This window comes from Polypterus senegalus, chromosome 7 (genome assembly GCF_016835505.1).
Source record: "Polypterus senegalus isolate Bchr_013 chromosome 7, ASM1683550v1, whole genome shotgun sequence".
NCBI classification, from domain to species: Eukaryota; Metazoa; Chordata; class Cladistia; order Polypteriformes; family Polypteridae; genus Polypterus; species Polypterus senegalus.
In genome coordinates this window covers 165,986,983-166,010,568 of record NC_053160.1, presented here as the reverse complement: position 1 = coordinate 166,010,568, position 23,586 = coordinate 165,986,983, and the positions used below count along the sequence as shown (strand labels likewise).

Sequence of the window (23,586 nt, the reverse complement as noted above, 5' to 3'; positions counted from 1 at the left end):
TGAACAAAAGAAAAACTTAATGATGCTTTGTTCTGATCCTTGCTTATTTTTTCCATTTGTTAGTGCATCTATTTGGTGTATTGATATTTTATTTTTCTACTGTTTATTTTATTTAATATCCCTGGTCTGGTGACACGATTTTTATGTTTTATTCATCGCTGCCATTTTGTGTTATTTTTGCACAGTAACAACCATATCGTTTACAGTTGTTATGCTTGTTGCATGTGGCAATTATATTACTGTTGCCTGCCTATAAAAGCTGGTGGTCCACTATGCTTTGTATCAAAGTCTTTAGATATTCTAAGAAAACAGAAGACGTTGAGGTCAAGGATTTTGTTTTGTTAGTTTTGGTTTTGGCTTCTGCTTCTGCTTTTCGATTTTTGTCAATTGTTTTGGGTTAGATGTTAGTAGTTAGTTTGATTTCCCCAATTACAAATTATGCCTGTTGTTGCTTATGACTTACCCTGCTCCTTTGCTAAATTCCTGACCTGCTCTTTGTTCCCTTCCATAGAGACAATGTCCTATTTCCTATCTTGAACTAATTTAGTCAAGTGATTTCTCTCCAGCAGACCCCATGATCCTGTGTTAGGATATAGCAAGCTGCAAAATGACTGACTGACTGATTTCTCCAAAACATTGCTGGATAAAAGTTGACTGCACATTTACCTGTTTCTGAATGTTTGCTTAGCTAATCTGGAGCTGCTCAATCTGATGAAAGTCTTCTGTAATTCACATCCTGGATATATTTAAAGCATGTATACATTTTATTAACAGAGAAAAAAAAAGACTGCAGAAGATGAAATTGTGGTCTACAACAGGCAAGGTTATTAATGGGGAAATCAAACTAACTTTTAGAATCAAAACCAAAACAAATGACAAAAATCTTAAGTCAAACTGTTGGAGCAAAATTCAAAAAGCCATAACTAACAAAGGAAAATCCCTAACCCAGACACTTTCTGAAGATTTTAGAATATTCAAAGATTTGGATACAGAGCTCAGTACACTGCCATATTATATAGGCAAGGAGTGATGATACATTTCGTCACATGATCTCTATGTCATGAGACCAGCACTGCAAATATAAATGATACGTCTGCAGCCATGCAAAAACATCACAATATGCCATTGTCAAAATAACAATAAAACAGAAACAAATACAAATATAAAACATTAATGTACAAAATTGATTAAAAAAGTATTAACAAGTGAAAAAAATAACAAGCATCACAGTGGGCTGCCGGCAACCTCATGAATTTTTTCAGCAGTTATGAAAACATCAGAAGTAAACCATAACTCTGTCATATATGCAACTATTTGAGATACCTTGGCATTTATGTAAAAAAAAGCACAATTAGCAGACAGCATTAGGTGGCGAGCAGTAGGGAGTCATTTGGACCTTTTAAGACAAGAGTAGTGCTCTGTGTCAGCCAGTCATCTGATTTACAGTGCTTAAGGGTAAGTAAGGGGTATAAGGACGGATCAATAAACATGTTTTTTTAATAAATCCTTCAAGTAAACTTTTAGTGATCTAGTCACTAAAGAAGCTTGCCTGAAAACTAGATTAATGGAAAATTACATCTAAGGAAATACAAACTGAAGGTGGTGCCAACATCTCCAGCAGACGATCAAAATTGCTAAACTTCAAGGAATTTGCTTGATTTAAATTTACTAAAAGTACTGTGTCCTAAGAGTAAAACAACAGAAGTCTCTAGCCCAGACAGAAATGGACAACTGAGTAAATACTGAGCAATAAAAAGGCAAAAGGTGAACAAATCCATAGACGGGGGGCCAAACCACTGAAAGCTATTTGTGTAGCAGGGTGGTAACAAGGATAACTACCATAAAGTAAAAAAGTCAGCAAGGACCTTGTATGATTTCTCTGTACTCATTCCTAAAAAGAGACAAATCGTTCTCATGGGAGATTCACTTTTTAAGGCAAAAATTTTCTCACTAGCAACAGCGAGTCTTGCACATTATGCTGCCTGCCTAAAGAATATGGAGGAGATCCATGGGGATAAATTGTAGCTCCAGTGTTAATCATAAAAATGTTAGTTAATGAACGCTGGCTGTGAAGATTGCAGGATCATTTTAAAGTGGCAACCACAGAGGAGATTAGACTCTGTAGTGACAATGTGGAAATAATGCTAGTGTCAAATAAGATGAGGGTACAGCAGAGCTAAATAAGAGACGTGTAACAAAAATAATTCAGATTTTAGTTTATTTATGAGGTACATTAATCTATTTTAGGTAGAAAAGGGTTGTGAGGTGGACAGGCAGTCAGATGAGTGGATCAGGTCCATGGACTCGAGCTGTAGCACTGTAAACTAGTGTCAGAATGGATACCCAGAAAAGATAATTCCAGGTATTGATGTACGAGAAGTGCAAAGAAATATCTCAACTTTGTTTTGTGATACATTTTTTATTAAAATCAATCACTAAGAATAAATAGAAATAAACATAAACAACTGTATAACAAAATAATAAGAAAAACAACAAAACACCATTGCCATGCCTGACCCATTCTGCCAAAACCAAACCCAGTCCTGTAAAAGCTGACAGTGTGAGTATGCTGTTAAAAATTCCCACAGGGACACATGCAGACACACGGCAGGCCTTGTTAGAGAAGAATTAGAAATCAGTGGGGTAAGCAAAAGAAAAGAATGGACCTTAAGAATTAAAATGATGGCTCCAGACCATCTGTACCATGAGGTACCATTTCTCCGTGTTAGCACCCAATGATTCATTGATCCTCAACTCTGAACATTCAAGTAAAGAAAATTTGCCAGAAAGTAAAAGAGAAATCAGATATTCGAGTGATGACAATATGACTTATATGGCTATTGTGCACAAATAAAACAATCTCTATGAGATGGTGAGGGAAAGAGTAGAGAGATCCCAAAGAAGATACACTGGTAAACCTTTGGATTATCAAGGTTGCTTCACTGAAATGTGGGACTGGCTACAGATCCAGAAGCATCTGAAAAGACAGAAGTACAACTCACCTTCACAAATTAATGTCGCCAATAGCCATTTTCCTTGGCCTGTGCAAATGGAAACATTGGTTCCTCCCATATTTATAAAGCCTTCATTGCATTGGTAGTGGGCCACACTTCCCAACACTGTGCCATTGGATGCTGTCATAGCTGCATTAGCCAGGGAGGGTGCAATTCCACAGTCCATTTCTGGAGGAATTAATATTATGTATTAATACTGGCAATTAAAAACACTAAATTATATATATCTATATCTATCTTCTACCTGTCACATAAGCAACCAGGTAAAGTGGTGCAATGTCAGAAGCTTCGCTTCAAGTGCTGACGTCCGAGGTTCAAACCCCGTAAGGCAGGGGTGTCCAACTCCAGTCCTGGAGGGCCACAGTGGCTGCAGGTTTTCATTCTAACCCTTTTCTTAATTAGTGACCTGTTTTTGCTGCTAATTAACTTTTTTAAATTCATTTTATTTGACTTGCTCTTGAAGACTCAGCCCTCTCAATTGTTTCTATTTCCTTAATTAGTAGCCAAACGATAATGAGATATAAAATGAGCCAAAACAGGACCAGGAAACTGTGTCTATCATACAATATCTGAAAATAAAGAAAGGTGAAGGTCTCAGGAATGCTGATCTGCTCTTAGAAAAGAGAAAATCCACAATTTCGAAAATGTCTGCTATTGCACAATCAGGGCAGCAACAAGCCATGGAATTAAAGAATGGGTTTAATTAACAACAAGACTTGGTGCCTAATTAAACAATTGGTTGGAGTGAAATTGATTGGAGTTTGAGGCCCGGACTTATTTGGTCTTCTGTTGGCTCACTCACTTCACATTTCACTTCTGTTTGAGTGCCATTTAAGGAAAGAAATGAAGCAATTCAGAGGAATAACGAAGAAATTCAGGGAAACATTTCTTAAAAACCAAGTCAATTAAAATTTATTTAAAAGAAGTTAACTAGCAGAAGAAGTTAATATTGTGAATAAATATATACAATGTATCAACTCTTTTTCCTTCCCTAATTTTGATCCCAGTCATGCGACAGGCCATTAGTTTGTCCATTCATCCATCCATTATCAGAACCTACTGATTTCAATTTAGGATTATGGAGGACAGCACCAATCCTGTCACAACAGGGTGGAGGTCTATTGTAGGGCACCATGAAGATGCACTAATGAAGAGTCAACACTTTTGATATATAGGAAAAAAACTAGACTGCCCAAAACAAAAATAATGTACTGTAGACACTGAGATTATACTATATATAAACAATACCAACTTTCAACTTAGTCCAAGTGATAATTTACTGTATTTCACCATCTCCCACACCCTCCACTGGGTGATTACAATACCATGCCATCCATTATTAAGTAGTAATAACAGCAAAAAATAAAAGGTTTCTTAATACAATTCTAAGGTAAACATAAACAGCATGTTAGACATGAATGAATTTGCTAAAATAAGAAAATAAATTTCATTGAGAACTTGTACCCACTATGACCCTTCAAAATTGTGTATGGATAACAGTGAAATTAGAAAAAATAAAGAAAATACGCAAGTTTTTTAGAAACTTTACAATTAACTGAAAAAAATATTTTTATGTGTTTCATAATAAATCCAAATTCAAATATTCATGTTATGTACAAGTACCTGACACAATCAGATTATGGATGCAATATTTTTGCCAGTAGCTTGGATACCCACACATTTCCAGTAAAGCTCTTGTAACATCAATGGACTTGTTTAGTTCTTGTTGAATTTCACAATCTCAGGTTATGCACCACTTATCCCATTCATTACAGCTCATGTTCATTGGAATCAAGACATGGCAAGGCATGTCTGAGAGATAAACATGGTGTGTGGGCCTCTAAAAGCCTCTAAAAAGTTCAGGATTTTCTTAGTGTACAAATACACCAAATAGAGCTCACATATTTTGTCACCCATCCCATCATCAAACTGACTTAATCCAAATGAAGAAAAAGCAGAGCACTGGAAGAATATTCCAAACTGACTTGGAGAGAAGTCCCAAAACCCACAAAGGCACTCTTATTTCTAGTAGCAGAAATCTCTTCCTTGTACAGTGTTCTCAGATAAACAAGTGAATCTACAACAATGACATCCCTAATGTTTATAATGTGGAATATTTATGGTGCTGCCTCAAAGATACTGTTAATTAAAAATCCTAAGTCATTATACTAAACCAAAGGCAAATATATATTTACTTCAAGAATCAAATTTAGCACAATTTGAAGATTAGAAATTAAAAATATCACAATTTCATCAAATATTTCGGTCATACTATAATTCTAAACAATGAGGTATTTTAATTATGATAATAATTAAAGCAATACCATTGTAAACAACCCAACCAACCAACAATTATCCAATCCACTATATTCTAACTACAGGGTCACAGGGGTCTGCTGGAGCCATTCCCAGCCAACACAGGGCGCAAGGCAGGAAACAAACCCCGGGCAAGACGCCAGCCCACCGCAGCCATTGTAAACATTTATTAGTTAAATAATGACTTTCTTTTTTCGTTCTGTACTTTTTTCTTGAACAATAGCTATTGCAAATTTAACATTTATAATGTAGTACGACTTTAACATTGGCATCAACAAAACCTGAATGAATCAGAGCCTCTGATAATATAAACAGCTGTCACGCTATGGAGTTATTAAAACCAGAGTGACCAAAAAACAAGCAGCTGCTTTAGACTCAGGGGGCATACATTCCAACTAAATAGCTAAAAGCTAAAATTTGCCTATATTTATATACTAATTTATTTTTACGGTTTGTTAGTGTTTTCATTCTACCATATTATCCAAAAAGATTTGTGGCTTGAAGCACATTAGTGACTGTCCATCATTCACCATTTTCTCTTCTATTTCTTTATTAAAACAGATACTTCATGATCAATACTGGTGTAAATTAGGCCAGGTTAGATGACAAGCTGCTGATTTATCTGTCATTTAAGTCTCATTCTTGAATGAAAATTATTTAAGAAAACAAGAAGCAAATAACAGTTGGGAATCTTAACACGTAAATTAACTAAAATGAAATACAAAAAAGCTACTGAGGCCCTCCAGAGACAAACATGAGAACCTCTCTTTAGAAATAACCTTCATATCTGGCAAATATCATAACCTATGAAGCACTCACTCTTTTGTCAAATAGTAACACTCTTGGACCCAATGGCCTCAAACATTTCAAACATATATTGCCACCATTGATACAGTATATGAGACAAACAATAATTTAGAAATATTAACATGAACACAACCACAATCTTCGTACTGCTGAAGCCTAGCAAAGACAAGGATGACAAAATTATTAGTAAATCATTAGCCATCAGAAAGAAAATATTAATTCATAAATAATTCCTCCTTAACAGACATAATTAATCAAAGGTAGATATGCCATATGCCACAAATAATACAAACAGGCTGTTTAATTATCTTCAAAATCAAACAATATACAGTACTATTATTTTCTCAATAGAAGCAGAAAAGGTTTTTATAAAGAACTGAAAATTCTTATTCACAGCTTTTGGGAAATTTGATTTTGGTGAAAAATTGTTCTACAACTCACCCAAAGGAATTACATGACAAGTTTCTACAATTGATCGCCTACTAAACCAGGTAACTCAAAGGAATGCCTCCAAAGTTCTTCCAGTAAAACCTGTGAGGCTATCGCTGTATTTTTCAATCAAAAAATTAATGATATTAGAAATAACATAGTATATCCCTCCAACACTAAGGATCCTCCTAAACCCCAGCATCCTGTTATAAACAAATTAAACTCTTTCACTAGGATAGATTTACCTGATTTACAAAAAATAATATCTCAATTAAAATCCTCCACCTGCGTCCTTGACCCAATACCAACAAGGTTTTTCAAAGAAGTATCAGGCGTGCTAATTGATAATGTTCTGGACATAGTAAATTCGTCATTAGATACGGGGGTCTTCCCAGACTGTCTTAAGACTGCTGTAGTTAAACCCCTTCTTAAGAAACATAATCTTGACCCTCGGCTCTTGAAAATTTTAGACCCATCTCTAACCTGCCTTTCTTAAGTAAAGTTCTGGAGAAGGCAGTCATTATGCAGTTAAATGACCACCTAAATAAACATGCTATTCTTGATAAATTTCAGTCAGGTTTTAGAACAAATCACAGCACAGAAACTGCACTCGTTAAAGTAGTAAATGATTTGCGGGTGAATGCAGACAGAGGCCATTTATCTGTTCTCATCCTCTTAGATCTGAGTGCTGCATTTGACACCATTGATCATAATATTCTTAGAAATCGCCTTAGTCAATGGGTGGGCCTCTCTGGCAGGTCTTAAATTGGTTTGAATCCTACCTGACAGGGAGAAAAATTTTTGTTAGTTGTGGGAATTACAACTCGAAGACACATGATATCCTATATGGTGTTCCACAAGGCTCTATCCTGGGTCCGCTGTTATTCTCAATCTACATGCTTCCGTTAGGTCAGATTATCTCAGGGCACAACGTGAGCTACCACAGCTATGCTGATGACACACAGCTGTACTTATCAATAGCACCTGATGACCCCGATTCTCTTGATTCACTAACACAATGTCTGACTTGTATCTCAGAATGGATGAATAGTAACTTTCTCAAGTTAAATAAAGAGAAAACTGAAATCTTAGTGATTAGCAATAATGGATACAATGAGGCTATTAGAAATAAACTGGATACATTAGGATTAAAAGTCAAGACGGAGGTAAAAAGCTTAGGGGTAATTGTTGACTGTAATCTGAATTTTAAATCGCATATTAATCAGATCATTAGGACAGCATTTTTTCACTTAAGAAACATAAGTAAAGTTAGACCTCTTATATCACTGAAAGATGCTGAGAAATTAGTTCACGCGTTTGTTTTCAGTTAACTAGATTACTGTAACGCACTCCTCTCAGGACTACCCAAAAAAGACATAAATCGTTTGCAACGAGTGCAGAATGCAGCTGCTAGAATCCTAACTAGGAAAAGAAAATCCGAACACATTTCTCCAGTTTTAATGTCACTACACTGGTTACCTGTGTCATTCAGGATTGACTTTAAAATTCTGCTTATGGTTTATAAAGCCTTAAATAATCTTGCCCCATCTTATATATCGGAATGTCTGACACCTTATATTCCAAATCGTAACCTCAGATCCTCAAATGAGTGTCTCCTTAGAATTCCAAGAACAAAACTTAAAAGAAGTGGTGAGGCGGCCTTCTGCTGCTATGCACCTAAAATCTGGAATAGCCTGCCAATAGGAATTTGCCAGGCTGATACAGTAGAGCACTTTAAAACACTGCTGAAAACATATTACTTTAACATGGCCTTTCTATAACTTCAATTTAACTTAATTTAACTTAATCCTGATACTCTATATGTTCAATTTCCTCATAATAACTATTCATGGTGGCTCTAAAATCCGTACTGACCCCTACTCTTTTTCTGTTTCTTTTCCGGTTTCTTTGTGGTGGTGGCCTGCCACCTCCACCTACTCAAAGCTTCATGATGCTCCAACAATGATGGATGGATTAAAAGGCAGAAGTCTACATGACCATCATCATCAAGCTCTTCCGTGAGAACCCTAAATCCAAAGAGGACTGTTTCATTTATGTTAGGTAGAATGCCCAGAGGGGACTGGGCGGTCTCATGGTCTGGAATCCCTACAGATTTTATTTTTCTCCAGCCGTCTGGAGTTTTTTTTTTTCTGTCCCCTGGCCATTGAACCTTACTCTTATTCGATGTTAATTAATGTTGATTTATTTTGTTTTATAATTGTGTCTTTCATTTTTCTATTCTTTAATATGTAAAGCACTTTGAGCTACTGTTTGTATGAAAATGTGCTATATAAATAAATGTTGTTGTTGTTGTTGTTGAAGTTTCATACTACACAAAAGGAGCAGCCAAGAATGCTCATTATCATTTTCTGTTAAGAACTTTACATTAAGCCTCCTGATTTAGCTCTAAAAGACATTATATATATATATATACTAGCAGAATACCCACGCTTCGCAGCGGAGAAGTAAAAAGAAAAGCAAACATTTTAAAAATAACGTAAGATGATTGTTAATGTAATTGTTTTGTTATTGATATGAGTGTTGTTGTCATATATATATATATATATATATATATATATATATATATATATAGCAAAATACCTGCGATTGGCAGAGAAGTAAAAAGAAAAGGAAACATTTTAATAATAACGTAACATGATTGACAATGTAATTGTTTTGTCATTGTCATGAGTGTTGCTGGCATATATATATATATATACATATATATATATATATATATGTATATATATATACACACACAGACACATCTATACACATATATATATACAGTTATATATATATATATACATATACACACATACATATATACATATATACACATACTGTATACACACACACATATATATATACATACTGTATATACACATATACATATCTACATATATACTGTATATACACATATATATATATATATATACAAATCTACATATATATCTCACATATATATATATATTAGGGGTGGGACTCGATTAAAAAAATTAATCCAATTAATTAGAGGCTGTGTAAGAATTAATCTTGATTAATCGTATGTAATCGCACGTAAATTTGCCCCAAATCGCAAATGTTTTTTTTTAATTTAAAAGGGTTTTAGTGGGTGACAGAATCAAATAATAGACATGGACATGAATATTGTAAACTGAAGCTGTTTTAATTTCTGAAAAAAAGCCTTTAAACTGCATTTGAATTCAAAACAGAAACAAAAATATCATCCCTGGTTAAAATTGGGCAGACTTAAAAATAAAGTGGTAGTTTAAGTACTTTAAGTACATTTTCAGAATAGTATTGTCTTTAAATAATAATAACCAAAATTTCAACATAAAGTGCAGTTTTTCTTCTTAAAAAAATAAGTCAGAAACATAAAAGGTAATTTGACCAACTTAATCTTTAAACTCTGAGTAACATTAGCCAAAATTATTTTGTACATTAGGCTAAAACAGTGTGATCATTGAACATTTTGTAATTAGATGTAATTAGAATTACTAACGGTCACGGAAGTCCAATGATCCCCAGTAAGAGCCACAAAGTCCGCTTTCTGTAATGCATCTAATTTTGCTTGCTTTTCAGTGTGCACAAAACCATGCTTTTATCAAGGCTTCGGGAAGTCGAAATGATCAGTCGTAGAACGCGCTTTATTCCGACTCTAACATTTTTGTAGCTGTGATGTGTGCATCAGTGTAATGGATGTACCAGGAAATCATGCATTGACAAAAGTTCCCGTTTGCTTGGAATTGAAAGTGTGATTAAATGCGTTATTTTTAACGCGTTATGGAGTACATGCATCGAAGCTTCTCAGCTGTGCTTGTGCTAATAAAGGGAAACATTTTAAAAATAGCGTAACATGATTCTCGTTAACCTAATATTTTTCATACGTCCCAAACCAAGGAGATGCGAAGGTAAAATGAATCGGTAGCGCGTACATACTCAATGCATCCCTCTCGAATCGAACCTCGAATGTCGGCGTTAGAGGCGAAGACTATCTATGCTAAAGTATGTATTGTAGATCGGGGTATATATATACATTTATATATATATACCCGTATCGCAGTGGAGAAGTAGAAGTTATGAAAAGAAAAGGGAACATTTTAAAAATAACGTAACATGATTGTCAATATACAGTAATTGTTTTGTGAGTGTTATTGAATGTTGCTGTCATCAAGGATTTGATTATCATTATTTGTTTCAATCAGGTTCGTATTTGTAGGATGTGTTGTGTTCAAGTTACATTCCGTGTTTGTCAATCGTTGTAAAGATAAGAGGTTTCATTCATCGATTAGTTTCTTACTGCATCAATAAACAGCTCGTCTTCCTCTTTATCTGAGATGTGACAAACTGCATGCACGGGTTTTTTTACACTGTCTTCCTTTAGCGGGACATTCACTTTTTCCACCGTGTGCTTTGTTTCGCAGTAGCTGCACTTATGAATATGATTCTATGTATCAGGCGCTTCATATTTTTTGCTGCCTTCTCAATTGTGTAATTCGGTTTTTGTTCAGCACTCTTTGGAACTGTTGCTTTTTGTCTGTGCACTGCGTCAGTTCACGTGAGCCGCTTGGTGTTCTTGCATCGAAGGTGCATGTGCTGGTGCCATCTCGTGTAATGTCAGCTAAGACCCGGCACTTAAAAGTTTCTCTCGCAGTTTCAATGAGTTTGTGCCAAACACCACCCTGACCATCTCATCTTCCTCTGCATAAGCACAGTCCTTCACACGTGAATATTTACCGGCAGTGTTTGTATTGGATTGCCGCTGATGGGCGGCCTTATATGGGCAGGCACTAAATTACAAACGCTAGTGGCAGCCTGTCTATGAACTTAATTTAATATAAACTTACGGTTCACGCCGTGCTTTGTTTCCGCAGTAGCTGTACTTATGAATATGCTTGTATGCATCATTTGCTTCATAATGTTTTTCTGCCTTCTCAATTGTGAAATGGCGTTTTGTGCTCATCGCTGTTTGGAGTTCTTCCTTGTTCTCTACGTACTTACGTAGGAGGCGTGATGATGTCATACGAAACTCCGCCCCCCCACGGCCATCTCCAACTCAACTCCATTACATTATATGTAGAAAAATAGGTTCCAGTTATGACCCTTACGCGTAGAATTTCGAAATGAAACCTGCCCAACTTTTGTAAGTAAGCTGTAAGGAATAAGCCTGCCAAATTTCAGCCTTCTACCTACACGGGAAGTTGGAGAATTAGTGATGAGTCAGTGAGTGAGTGAGTCAGTGAGTGAGTGAGTGAGTGAGTGAGTGAGTGAGGGCTTTGCCTTTTATTAGTATAGATACTGAATATATATATGTATATATGTATATATATATAAACTGCTCAAAAAAATTAAAGGAACACTTTGAAAACACATCAGATCTCAATGGGAAAAAGAAATCCTCCTGGATATCTATACTGATATAGACTGGGTAATGTGTTAGGAACGAAAGGATGCCACATTGCTTGATGGAAATGAAAATGATCAGCCTACAGAGCCCTGAATTCAAAGACGCCCCAAAAATCAGAGTGAAAAAATTATGTGGCAGGCTAGTCCATTTTGCCAAAATTTTATTGCAGCAACTCAAAATTGTACGCAGCACTTTGTATGGCCCCTGTGTTCTTGTATACATGCCTGACAACATCGGTGCATGCTTCTAATAAGATGACATATGCTGTTGTGGGGGATCTCCTCCCAGATCTGGACCAGGGCATCACTGAGCTCCTGGACAGTATGAGGTGCAACCTGGTAGCGTTGGATGGACCAAAACATAATGTCCCAGAGGTGTTCTATTGGATTTAGTTCAGGAAAGTGTGGTGGCCGGTCAATGGTATCAATTCCTTCATCCTCCAGGAACTGCCTGCATACTCTCATCACATGAGGCCAGGAATTGTCGTGCACCAGGAGCCACTGTACCAGCATAGGGTGTGACAATGGGTCCAAGGATTTCATCCTGATACCTAATGGCAGCCAAGGTGCCTTTGTCAAACCTGTAGCGGTCTGTGTGACCCTCCATGGATATGCCTCCCCAGACAATCATTAACCCACCACCAAACTGCTCATGCTGAATGATGTTACAGGCAGCATAATGTTCTCCATGGCTTCTCCAGACCCTTTCACTTCTGTCACGTGCTCAGGGTGAACCTGCTCTCATCTGTAAAAAGCACAGGGCACCAGTGGTGCATCTGCCAATTCTGGTATTCTATGGCGAATGCCAATCGACCTGCATGCTGCTGGGCAGTGAGCTCAGGGCCCATTAGAGGACATGGGGCCCTTGGGTCACCCTCATGAAGTCTTTCTGGTTGTTTGGTCAGAGACATTCACACCAGTGGCCTGCTGGAGGTCATTTTGTAGGGCTCTGGCAGTGCTCATCCTGTTCCTCCTTGCCCAAAGGAGCAGATACTGGTCCTGCTGATGGGTTATGGACCTTCTATGGCCCTCTCCAGCTCTCCTAGAGTAACTGCTTGTCTCCTAAAATCTCCTCCATGCCCTTGAGACTGTGCAGGGAGACACAGCAAACCTTCTGGCAATGACACGTATTGATGTGCCATCCTGGAGAAGTTGGACTACCTGTGCAAACTCTGTAGGGTCCAGGTATCGCCTCATGCTACCAGTAGTGACACTGACTGTAGCCAAATGCAAAACTAGTGAAGAAACAGTCAGAAAAGATGAGGAGGGAAAAATGTCAGTGGCCTCCACCTGTTAAACCATTCCTGTTTTGGGGGTCATCTCATTGTTGCCCTCTAGTGCATCTGTTGTTAATTTCATTAACACCACAGCAGCTGAAACTGATTAACAACCCCCTCTGCTACTTAACTGACCAGATTAATATCCCATAAGTTTCATTGACTTTATGCTATACTCTGAATAAAAAGTGTTCCTTTAATTCTTTTGAGCAGTATATATATATATATATATATATATATATATATATATATATATACTGTATATATATTATAAAGGGAATCCAGAGTGCCAATCCAAAGCACAAAATCAGCATGTGTGAAGATGATAACTCTGTAGCCGCAAAGTTTTGTTCTTTATGCACTGCTTTGTTTTTCAAGCAATAGACTTGAAATTTGTCTATTGAAATTAAGATTTAGCGTTCTGCCTTGCTCTCTGGGGGTAGATTGGGGTCATAAGAAGGGCAATGTATGTTGTTATGGTGGTGTGATGGTTCAATTTAACTTCTGCTATTTAATCAAGCATTTACCACACTTTTTATCATGGCCCCAAGCTGCCAATTTTCTCTCCATATTGTCATGTGAGCTATTTATTGTAATGTGTGATTTTTTTCCACTAGGGGGAACAAGCAAATATATTATAAAGTTATAAGTTATATACTAAATACATCAACTTTAAGGATAAAAATATACAATTTGTTTTACTTTTTGTCTTTCCACCATTGTACTTTCTCACCCAGGGAATGCAGGGTAACTTAGCTAATAATGTTATAATTACAAAACCCATCTAAATCCCTGCAGAAAGTCCTCAAGCTTATGAGTTCCTATCATCTGCAATAATTAATCCAAATCCACAATATAATCATTAAGTGGTGATAACTGAAATGCCATTTCCCACAACTCACTTCATGAACTGTCAATACTAAATATCTAGGTATTAATATTTCTTCCAAGCAGTCTGACTTTCTATCAGTTAAATTTTTATCTATTGCTCCAAACAATAAAAGTTGTTTCATACTGTTGTATTAACCTTCACCTTTCCCTGTTTCGTAGATTAGTGAGTGTTACAATGATCATTCTACCTCAAATTTACATGCTTTTCAGGATGACTTCTACACATACTTTTACTAGCAGGTATAATTTAATTCAACAATAAATAGTTTTTACATGAAAAAAATCAAGTTAACCATGTTATAGTAATAAAGGAAGGATTGGGGGCACCTAATGTTTGCAATTATCACCTGGGAAATCAACTATTAGATGTGACTCAACGGCTAAACCAGAAAATAACAATGGGTGGAAACAGAACAATGAAATAACGCTTTTGGACCTGCCTTTCCTTATTACTATTATTAAACAACATAGTTGCTTTAAGAATACTGTTACTATTGCAGAAACATTGAGAGGTTGGAGGAAAAATTGCAAAATCACTGACACACCTCAATTTGAAATAATTCGTTCCCAGGTTAACAAAAAAGTAATTATTGTTAGAACTTGAAAACAAAAAGGAGTTATATATCTTGATCAAATCGTTCAAAACAACAGGGTGATAATTCTTGAAAATCTGGCCCAGAAGTACACTACTTAGAATATCTTCAATTAAAATTAGTAATCAAACAAAATAATCAGAAAACTCTCTTATTAAATGATCAAGTAAATAAAGTATTAAAAACAGAGAAAACTCTCTGAAAATTGTGTATACTATAATGCATTCCACTATGGATTCAGTGAGAAAGTGGGAAAAGGATTTATCAATTAGCCGTAGCCTTGAATTCTGGAAATAAAAAAAAATTCTCAATAACTCAACATGTAAGCATCCAGATCATTCAGTATAAATTAGCGGAACAACCTCATATATCTGTCCATATGCATGGTAAATACAGCTGCATAGTAACAGTATAGTCTGGCAGACAGTCATTCACAAATTGTCTCTCCTTATTAATCATAGCATTCTTTTATCTTGTGTTTGTTTACTAGGGAATATTTCAGAATTTAATCCACCAATTCAAACTACTCAAACAATTATCATCACCTGAACTGTCACCAAGTAGGTTATATTTTTAAACTGAAAATCCAAAAATAGCATTAGTATCAGACAATTGATAAATCTTGTTCTAATTTATACTGAACCAAAACTACACAATTCAAAAAAATTGGAATCCACTTATTATTATATTTTTTGTAGCTATCAATGAAAGAGATTGTAAACACTCATCAGTTGTCACCATATCCCTTCTCTAAATATTATGTGCTGTACAATCTTTTCCTTTATATTTATTTTTGACTATTTTAATTTTTATTCTACTCTATCTTATGTACTGTTTCAGTGTATGCTCCCAACCTTCTCTCACTCACTCTCTGTTCTCTAAATTCTGAATATTATCCCTACTTCCTTGAAGTCATTTCTTATGTACATATATGCTGTTGTTGTTGTTCTATTATGTTTATGTTATGTGCAATTATGTATATAGTAGCTACATTACCTGTTGAAGGTAAGTAACAGAATAATACATGTACCATCAGCTTTCGTCCTATGCCATTCCTCGGTATCTTTGTGCATCTCAATCTGTTTTAACCGGCGCTTCCTCTCTTGATCCCATTACTGTAAAATGTGAATCTCAGACTGTCATTTCAAGGCACCTTGCTTAGCTCCTGTCCACTTTTTGATTATCCATTAATGGTAGATGGGGTCCTACTGTGAAAACATCATGCATATTCTTGCAAATACTTCCCATCTTGAAAGTTACTTGGGTTGTGCTTCCTTAGTATTTAGTGACCTAACGTTGCTCTGTATGTTATTCACTTTGCTATCATTGAACTGCTCTATTTTAACTTATTTTTTGTAAAAATAAAAAAAAAATCACAATCAGGAAATAAAATTCACCCTAGCGTATTGGATCAGCATCCCTACCACTAAGCCACCAAAGCAAAACTGACCAATCGGTCCAAAGCCAAACTCAGATTGCTCAGAGGGATCAGATACACATACACACACATGCATACACAGACAATAGTGTTTTATTATACAGTATAGTATATATATTTTCCTTCTGTGTACCTTTTTCAGATTTCTTATTCTTTTTTTTAATTACTATACTCTGTTGGTTTGTCTTAGCTTGTCTTTTGGTTTGCTTGTTTGTTAGCTCAATCAATCGCGCACACATTTGTATCTGGAGGATATTGGCTAACAGGGATCTGTTTTTCTTAAAATGAACTAACAATAAAAAAAGAAAATTTTCAAAGCATTTTTAAAATCAACAAATGCTCACAATTTATCATGCACCTACAATTACAATGCAAACAGGTGGAAAATGTACAAGTCTGCGTGCATGCTGAGAAATGCATTTGTTTGTTTGTTAGACTTTGCTCCTTAGGACTACGCACTTCCTATAAGGCAAAATGAATAAGCAAATACACTGGCCAATGTTACCTTACAGTTCGACATCTATAGATAGAAAATATTCACTTGAGTAAGACTGCCATCTGCTGTTGGCCTTTTAATGTATGTACCTTTATCATGGGAAATTCTTGTTCTAATACAATGAAAGAGTCAAAAACAAAATAAATTAAGGTTTAAAATTAAAAACAAAACTGAGGTGACCAATATGTATAATATGCAGTACCTTTTGTGGTGGAAAATTATTTCCAAGTACTTATCACAAATCCTAAAATATGATAAATGCACTCCAAAACCCAACAATCATTACAAAAATGAGAACTATTTTGTCTAACATAAAAAAAAGAGGTGAGACAGCAGGAGTAACACAGCTTATCCAATAAAATACTGGTCAGTGCTTACAAGGCTGACAGGAATACATGCAGGATTACCCAGCTATCATAAGGACAGCTTTTTCTCACTTCAAATATTTCAGCTACCTCTCTTTCTTTCTCTTGTCTACAACCTCCTTCTTTCATTGACATTGTTATTTGCATCATAAACCTGTTGTCCGCTGCCCCTGGAAGGAGGCAGCCATTTATACTTCATCCTTCCGGTCACTGTGCCTGGGTCAGAATTGACTCCAGACATCCACAGACCAACCCAACAGTGTTAACTCCTTCTGGCTATTGCTTAAAAACACTTCTGATACCAGTTTACTTCATTATAAAAGATTTAAAAGTCTGACACAATCCTTGCATTGCAAAGTGTCTTGTGATGATGTGCTCAGTGAAGGTCACTGCATAAATTAAACATCGATCGACCTTCTCACACCAAAAGGCTTCTACTTCTTTGCCCTGTGTTTATTGCCAGTTCAATGTACCACCCAAATGTGACTATTCTTATGAGCTGAGCTGAGTTCTGGCTGAAATTATTTACTTGTCAAATAGTAAGAAAATGGTGGATTCTGCCCCTGCAGATAGCAGCAGTTTTATGTTCAACTCTTTGGTGAGCTGAATAGTGCTGGAGAGTTTCTGCAGTTTTTGTCCTGAAAGTAAACTAACTTCCCAAGAGGAAATGTCACATGAACATTCTTCCAAATGATGATTATCAATAGAAGATTTGGAGTTCTCACCTCATTACATCATACAAAGTAAAAAAAAAAATTGTCATTTTTGGGCACATTATATTTTTAGCAGTGAAATACTTCCTTAATGTAAAGTCCTTTACCATTGATATTTACATTACAATTTTGAGCAAATCTTTAAATTTCTTATGAATGAAGTAGCAAATCAAGAGTGACCATACATATTGGGTATTCTCCCAATACTCCAACCAAAAGTACACCTGATGAGAATAAGATTAAAACTTGTGACATCATAAAATTGTAATAAGGCTGAATTCCTTTTTTAGTAATGAGATTTGATGTTAATGTCAATTGATGTCCAGAGCCTATACTGGTAGCACTAGGTGCAAGACATGGAAGAGTCAACCTTGGAAATAGCACCATTTCATCACAGGACACACAGAGACAATTAAGACTCACCAATAAACCGTACCTGCACAAATTAACTGCAAACTCTGGAAATCTGTAGAGTATTTAGAGGAAAATCCACACAGACACAAAGATAGTGTGCCATCTACACCCACTCACCAGGCATGGGATTTGAACCCATTAAGTAACACAGCAAACATGACTTGAAAAACATTGCATGTGTTAAACAAACTAAATCCAAAAAGTCCTAAAACACTTACATATAGTAATTTGAATTTGACCTACAAAAATAGCATTAGCTTTAAAGATTGAACATCCTTAAGCTGAAATGCCTGGGACCAGAAGAATTTCAGATTTCAAATATTTTCGGATTTTGGAGTATTTGCATATGTACATGTTCCTAAAACACCCACCACCATTTCTTCAGTCCTTGCACATTAAACCAGCAAGGTTTCAGGGAGAGAAGAAAAGAAACTGAGCAAAAGACTTGATCCTGTGAGAAAATAAAAAGTTTAAATAGCTTGTATCCTTTGAGAATCTTAGGAGCACAAGATAACTGACGCTTAATGATCAGTCTGTACATTGTAATGAGGTCGGCAGCAAAAGAGACAGACACAAATGCGTTTGAGAAGTGCTTATGTCTGCTACGATATCTTTCTGTCATATTGTGTATTGCATCACTACATGACACAACAGCAAACAGAGTTTAGATAAGCATTGTGGTCTTTGTATATACTGTGTGTTAAAGATGTAGCTACCGTATATTAGAAAATTAGAACAATCACTTTGATTTTCGGGGTGTTTTTGAATTCAGCCCTCTGTAGTTTGATAATTTTCATTTCCATCAAACGATGTGGCATCCTAACACATTACCAAGTCCATGTCAGTATAGATATCCAGTGGGATTTTTTTCCCTTTGAGATCTGATGTGTTTTCAAAGTGTTCCTTTAATTTTTTTGAACAGTTTATATATAAATATTAACTTCATTTTGTTGGTTTAGATGTGAAGTCAGAAGGTGGATTGTGTGTAGTCTCATGCATTGACTGGTGTCATTAATCACATTTACTAACTCAAATGTTTTGATTATTGAAATCTGCATCTCCTGTTGCTGTTAATTATCAAATCTCTTAATGTCAGTCCTTTAAAGGGGTTGTGTCACATAATTTACTTTGAATGCATATTTTGCAATTAATGTTTTCACAAACATATCTACCAGTTCTTTCAATTGTATGTTGACTTCCACAGTATTGTCATAACTGAACATGAGCATTTCCAGATTCAGATTTTGGAAATTCAGATTAGGGGAGATCTACCTGCAAAGCATTCATAATGCCATTCACCACAAAATGCACTGAAAGTATATTAAATAATGGTTTGCCAAGCAGTCCACCAATTTGTTTACTACTGGAGTCTTTTTCAGTGTCAGTTGCCAGGAGCATGTTGATAGCCTTCAAGGATCAATTTTGCAGGAATATCAGGAAAAGACAAAAGGGGAACACCAGTTACTAGCTGTCTCTCTTTACCCTCCTCCAATCTGTGATGACCCAGAAGAATTACCTTGAACCCTCCTCATGTACCCATTAACTTTGCCTCTCCAAGTCAACTCTTCCAACATTGAATTCTTCAGTGTTACAAGAACTGCCAACATAACATCACTACTGACCAGTGAGTGACTGAGCTGAAGTTTAGCTAAAGAATGGCCTCATTAATTTTACTTATACTTTTATAATTATTAACATTGTCTAAATTGCATCAATGGGGCATGTCAGTCTTGAACTTCAAACTGTACTCACAACTTTTTGTGCTTTGCTTACACCAGATATGGTCACAAAGCACTCTGTTCTTCTACTATGACACTGTTCTGCCTAGCTGGAAATTTGGCAGGAAGAATAGTAAACTCGATCAGGAGATGGATGAGACAAAAATCAGAGTTGTGAGTTCTACCAAAGTTTTTAACCAAAGTCAAAATATTTCAACTACTAAGTGGAATATGCAAACCTAAAAGCAAAACCGAGGACAACTGTAAGAATTTGCGATTTTACAAGTCAACATCAAATTTAAATTAAATGTTTAAATGACTACCCTTATGACAATAATATCCTGCAGTGTCTTAACCTGTGCTTACAACTTAAAACATATACAAACATTATACTACATATGTAAAAATCTTAGGGATGACACTTAAGAGTATTTTGAAACAATGTACTATAAAAACAGACTAACTGAAAATTTAGTATGCTTTGGGATGGCTTTCTTCATGTACAGAACTATAATGTAATGTCTTCTGAGATGGAAATGTCTCATCCTAAAATTGACATTTTGGTCAAGCAGCTGAATAACCTGGTATAAAAATGCACAATTCAATGAGATGCTACACCAGATTTGGGATATTTGTATCACTGTGCTTGCTGCTCTTTATTTTTATTATTATAATTTTTATTATGACAATTTCAAAGCTAGAATGTTAGCGTATTTAATGAGAGGCGACGAAGATGTGAATATGAATTTGGAAAGACGACAGGATTCATAAAACTTTATTTATAAAAATATTTGAACTCTTGAAAAGAGATACAAGAGAAAGACTGATATTATTCAAAATGAGAGCTTTGAATAATCAAGAAAAAATCCTTATTTTTTCTGAGCTCATCTCTGACAGATTAAGAGCAGCACCCATAATGACTATTAATATTTATCCTGTATCCCCTGGAAAACCTCATACATGTATTTTACTAGCCATAGATCAATTTATAGGGAAATAGACAATCAGAAGCAATCATGAAAGCAAAGGGCTTGTTTCCATTTCAAAGTGAAGCACCTTATTTAGTTTACAAAGGCACAACCAAATCTCAATTGATGACTGAATTAGAGACCAAAACCAGACATATAAACATGAATTATTTACTCTTTTTATCTTCTACCAGTGCAACATATGTAGCTGTTAAAGATGAGCACATTAATCTAGGTTTGACAGCCAAGTCTGGCTTTATGACACATAGTGTACTAATGGGAAAAAAACACAACACCCATTGTTAAGAGTGAAATTTCAACCTTCATTGCAAACTTTAAAAATAAATAAATGAGAACAATAGGAGAACAAAACATTACAACAAACCAAAAAAAAAAAAATAACTGGAAAAAAATAACTACAAACATTAACAATAGTCACCTTGCAGGCCTTCAGTATCTTCAGTGACTACCTGATGCTTGAAACGCATCAATAATGTGAACTTGTGTGATGTCATTCACTGTTCACTGGCAGACAGAGGGTCCTTTCTCTAAGTTTAAAATCAGGAGAGAAGGCAGACCAAAGTAGCATCTGCATACTAGCATCCCTTAAGACATCTGTGGACTATATTAGTGTGTGTGGCCTGGCATTGCTTTCCTGTAGGGTCAGATGTCAAGAAGGCCTGAGCAGAAGGCCTGTGACCAGCTGCCTAGATCTAGAGCCAGCAGCATGGATCCTGTCCCTGACTTTCCTGTCACTCATATAACCATAGGGTCTGTTGGCAGCTTCAGTAGAATGACAGTTGGTACATAAGAAGCAATTTTTTAGATAGACCTGTCTGATGTGTCAGTCCTATAGTAACTCAAGCTGCAAATGCACCTAATATTAGAAAATCAACATATCTGTACAAATTGCTTATTAAGTAGCAATGCTCTTGCACAGCAAGATGATTTTTGTTGCAATGTCAGCAGAGCAGCTAATGTCACCTCATGGTCTATGGGCCTCTGTGAGATTTCAGCCAAGGCGATCTTTTTGTTTAGACTGCCTCTTTTCTTCTTGTCTATGTGGCTTTCCACTGTGGACTCTGGTTTCATCACATCAACCAAATACATTGCTCTCCGTTAGTTTGCTGATCACATTTGGGTATCCAAAATGATGTGATCTGTATCCTGAATCCTTTGGTAATTAATTTTGGGTCAACTTTTGTCTAATACTCACTGCTGCTAGAATATGCTCCAGTTTCTGATTATCTATCACTGGAGTAAATGTGTTCTGGAAAGGGACAAAGAAAAGGTTGATTGGGACTTCAACAGCCAGAGGATTTTTACTTGTATTTCTCTCCTAAAACAATCTTTGATTGCATGAAATTTTGTTGACATCACAAGTATAAATAACAACAGCCCAAGCTATATCATTCACAAAAAATTTGAAAAATTAGAAAGACCTTTTCACCCACCATTTTTTGGAATGGGTGATATGCTGAATGATCACATTCTTTCCAAGAAAGCTTAAACATTGTTAGGAAAAGCATTAAAGGTTTACATAAGCTGTGTCTGTGGTAATTTGTGTTATATGTTTAATAAACATAGAGAATTCTTTTAAAATATATACTCACCTATGCATGTAAAGTTTAATTTTCCCCACTTTCCATCAGCTGCACACATTGAGTAATTATTTTTGTTATGTGTAAAGAATCCATCTTGGCATTTGTAATAAACCTTGCTGCCCAGTTGAGATGCTTGATTCCACAACACAGTGGCATGAGGAATGGAGGCAGGCTTTCCACAGTTGATTTCTGTTCATATGAAAGAACAAGAAGTAATGAATGCAATGAAAGATTAATGGTAGTTGAAACTGAGGTGTATCAGTCAAGCAGGTGTCAAGAGTCTGGCCTAATATAAATGTAGTCATACAGAAATGCACCAAACTCCTCACTCCAGACTGGCCTGCTGCCTACCCATGCTAGTCTATCACTTAACTTATTAAGAGTGTATTGTCAGTGCTGCAATGCCTCCAGTGTCAACAATATATAGGAGGCGCAGAAAGAAAACAAACTTTACTCTATATAGTGCCTTTCCAAAATAATTTAGAAATACCGTGAAATTAATTACACATTCATGGTTAAAGTGACTTACTGAGGGAATCACACATACGATGCATTCACATGTTGTGGAAAATATGAGTTCCCCTGTGGGAAATTTTATGTGGAAGCCTTTTAACATAGTAGAAACCCATAAGGCAATTCAGAGATAACTTTATTACCCAAATTTGGTGCGATATAAGGCAACACTGATCCCTCGACTCATATCAACATTACAAAGTAATAATAATAACAATAATAATTAATAATCAATAATAATCAGCACAAGCAGCCAAAAGAAATGTAATTTGACAGTTCCATCATATTTGCAGTAATGTGGTATCAGCTTAATGCATTTTTGTTGCTTTTTATTTCTAGTTGCAAAAAATACTGAATAAATTTTAAAATACCTTTTGTGCAAATTGAGCAGCAAATTAATAGCAACTTTAAGTGTCTTTCAAAACCTCTAACCAGTCAGTGTGTTATCTCTCCTGGAGAAAAGAAAATGACTCTGATATGAGACCTGGATCCCTAATCTCCTCCATTGCTCCACTTACATGTCTGCCCGCCAGACATTATTCAACACTAGTCTGACAACAAGGATCTCAGCCTGGCAATATGCACACTTGGTTTATGTGCATGATAAAGAAAATAAACAAA

General features: G+C 35.8%; 1 protein-coding gene across 9 annotated transcripts in view; it reads right to left on the bottom strand.

The window, feature by feature from the left end:
- The window catches only part of susd1 (sushi domain containing 1), a 90,574-nt gene that overhangs the window by 20,043 nt on the left and 46,945 nt on the right, over positions 1 to 23,586 (bottom strand). For all 9 annotated transcript variants that reach the window (XM_039759508.1, XM_039759503.1, XM_039759505.1 and 6 more), the window contains 2 exons: positions 22,462 to 22,641; positions 3,003 to 3,182 (listed from right to left, as the gene is read on the bottom strand). In XM_039759508.1, the coding sequence (XP_039615442.1) occupies positions 3,003 to 3,182; positions 22,462 to 22,641 (360 nt within the window). The remainder of the gene's footprint in view (positions 1 to 3,002; positions 3,183 to 22,461; positions 22,642 to 23,586) is intronic.